The sequence below is a fragment of the Chaetura pelagica genome, unplaced genomic scaffold (genome assembly GCF_000747805.2).
Source record: "Chaetura pelagica isolate M959 unplaced genomic scaffold, ChaPel_1.0 scaffold156, whole genome shotgun sequence".
NCBI lineage: Eukaryota > Metazoa > Chordata > Aves > Apodiformes > Apodidae > Chaetura > Chaetura pelagica.
The window spans coordinates 1,576,655-1,578,124 of record NW_009953694.1 but is presented as its reverse complement, the minus strand read 5'-3'; the positions used below and the strand labels follow the sequence as shown (position 1 = coordinate 1,578,124).

General features: G+C 47.5%; 1 protein-coding gene across 1 annotated transcript in view; it reads right to left on the bottom strand.

Annotated features, from left to right (window-relative positions):
• The window catches only part of LOC104391134 (lipase member K-like), a 6,650-nt gene extending 6,026 nt beyond the window's left edge, over positions 1-624 (bottom strand). Inside the window, 2 exon segments of the mRNA XM_010000365.1 lie at positions 2-91; positions 493-624. Coding sequence (XP_009998667.1) covers positions 2-91; positions 493-624 — 222 coding nt within the window.
• Positions 625-1,470: the final 846 nt, after the last annotated feature.

The following is a 1,470-nucleotide window of genomic DNA, read 5'->3' as shown; positions in this document are numbered from 1 at the left end:
CAGGAATTCTGTAAACACCAAGAATGTACCCATCCTCTGTGGTTACTTGATACTCCTCGCTGGGGTATCCATGATACCTGATAATTTCACTCTGTGGGAAGCCAAAATTAGTTTTCTTCAGTGATTCAGAACAAAGGTTCTTGGATTACGCTGTGCTGTAGAGAATCTACAGCCTGATGAAGAGGTTCAACTTCCCTTGCTACTGTGCTGAGCAAACAGATTGTGATGGAAAGAGAGGACTTTGCCTCCCTGGAGACTAGAAACCAGCCTTTGCCTGCCTTGCCAAGGAATTCTTCTCTGACAGCTCGGGCTGCTTGGCTAGGAGCATCAAGGTTCCTTGTAGGCGAGGGCTCCCTACCGCAGTGCTGGGGGGAGCCCTTTGAAGGAGTCCTGCTCTTAGCCTCCTGACAGGGACTGTTAGTGTTGGGGTGGTGGTAGAGGTGTAGGGAGAGACAATTTCGGAAGAAAGAGAGAGAAAGTGACCCAACTTACCACGTTCATGAAGGATTCAGGGTTGCGATTCTTGGCGTACTGGCTTTTGTCTGAAGTCAGAGAGGAGGATGTTGTGGATCCTGCCGAGAAGGCAATTCCTTGGGAGCAGAGCAGCAGGAGGAGGTGCCACATCTTGGGGCTGTGTGAAAGAAGACATGTAGGAGGATTTGTTTTAGGAAGAGAGTGCTGTAGGATTCCAGAAGACCAAGTGGGCAGTCTTCTGAAGGTTTTCCAATGCCTGTTCCACCAGGGTGCTCCAGAATTAGTACTTTTTTGAGGAGGAACTGTCCACACTGTGTAGCAGGGAGTGTTGCAGAACAGTTGAAGAAAACTCCTGGAGCCACCCTATGTGAATAGACCTGAGCACTCTTTAGGTGACAAGTGAGACAGGGTCTGCTCCTGACATGAGTTTATCAGAAGCTTGCTAAAGACACATGAGTACCTGAGATGACCATGTCCCAGCTGTCTGCCTTTATTGGTCTCCACTTCTCTGCCGGCAGAAAAGGTGATAGGATAAGAAAGCAGTTTCTTTTACCTGTCTCTTCAGGGATTATATGACAAAGGTTTGGTACGGTCTCTTTTTCCACCTGCCCTTTCCTACTTTAGGATAAAATGCCATTCTTGGTGCTGGTCAGTGGTGTGCTGGGGTGAGGAATCAGTCAATGAGTCTCATGAGGGGTTGTGAGAGGCCAGAAGTGATGCAGGGACTCTGGGAGGAGATGTAATGGGCTTAGGGGAACACGCAGTTAACAATAGATCCTGAGATTGCCTTTATGTTGTCAAGGGCCTGTCAACTTCATCTCTTAGAAATGACTATCCATATTGCAAATCTTGTCTTAATCATGGGCAGATGAGACTTTCCCTTTCCTGGGTTAACAGATGGTACCAGATTAGCTTCTTTGAATAGAAATTGCACAGTGTAGTGTATCTAGCACCAGTTTATGTCAACTCTACCTGCAGCACATATGCTTCCTGCTC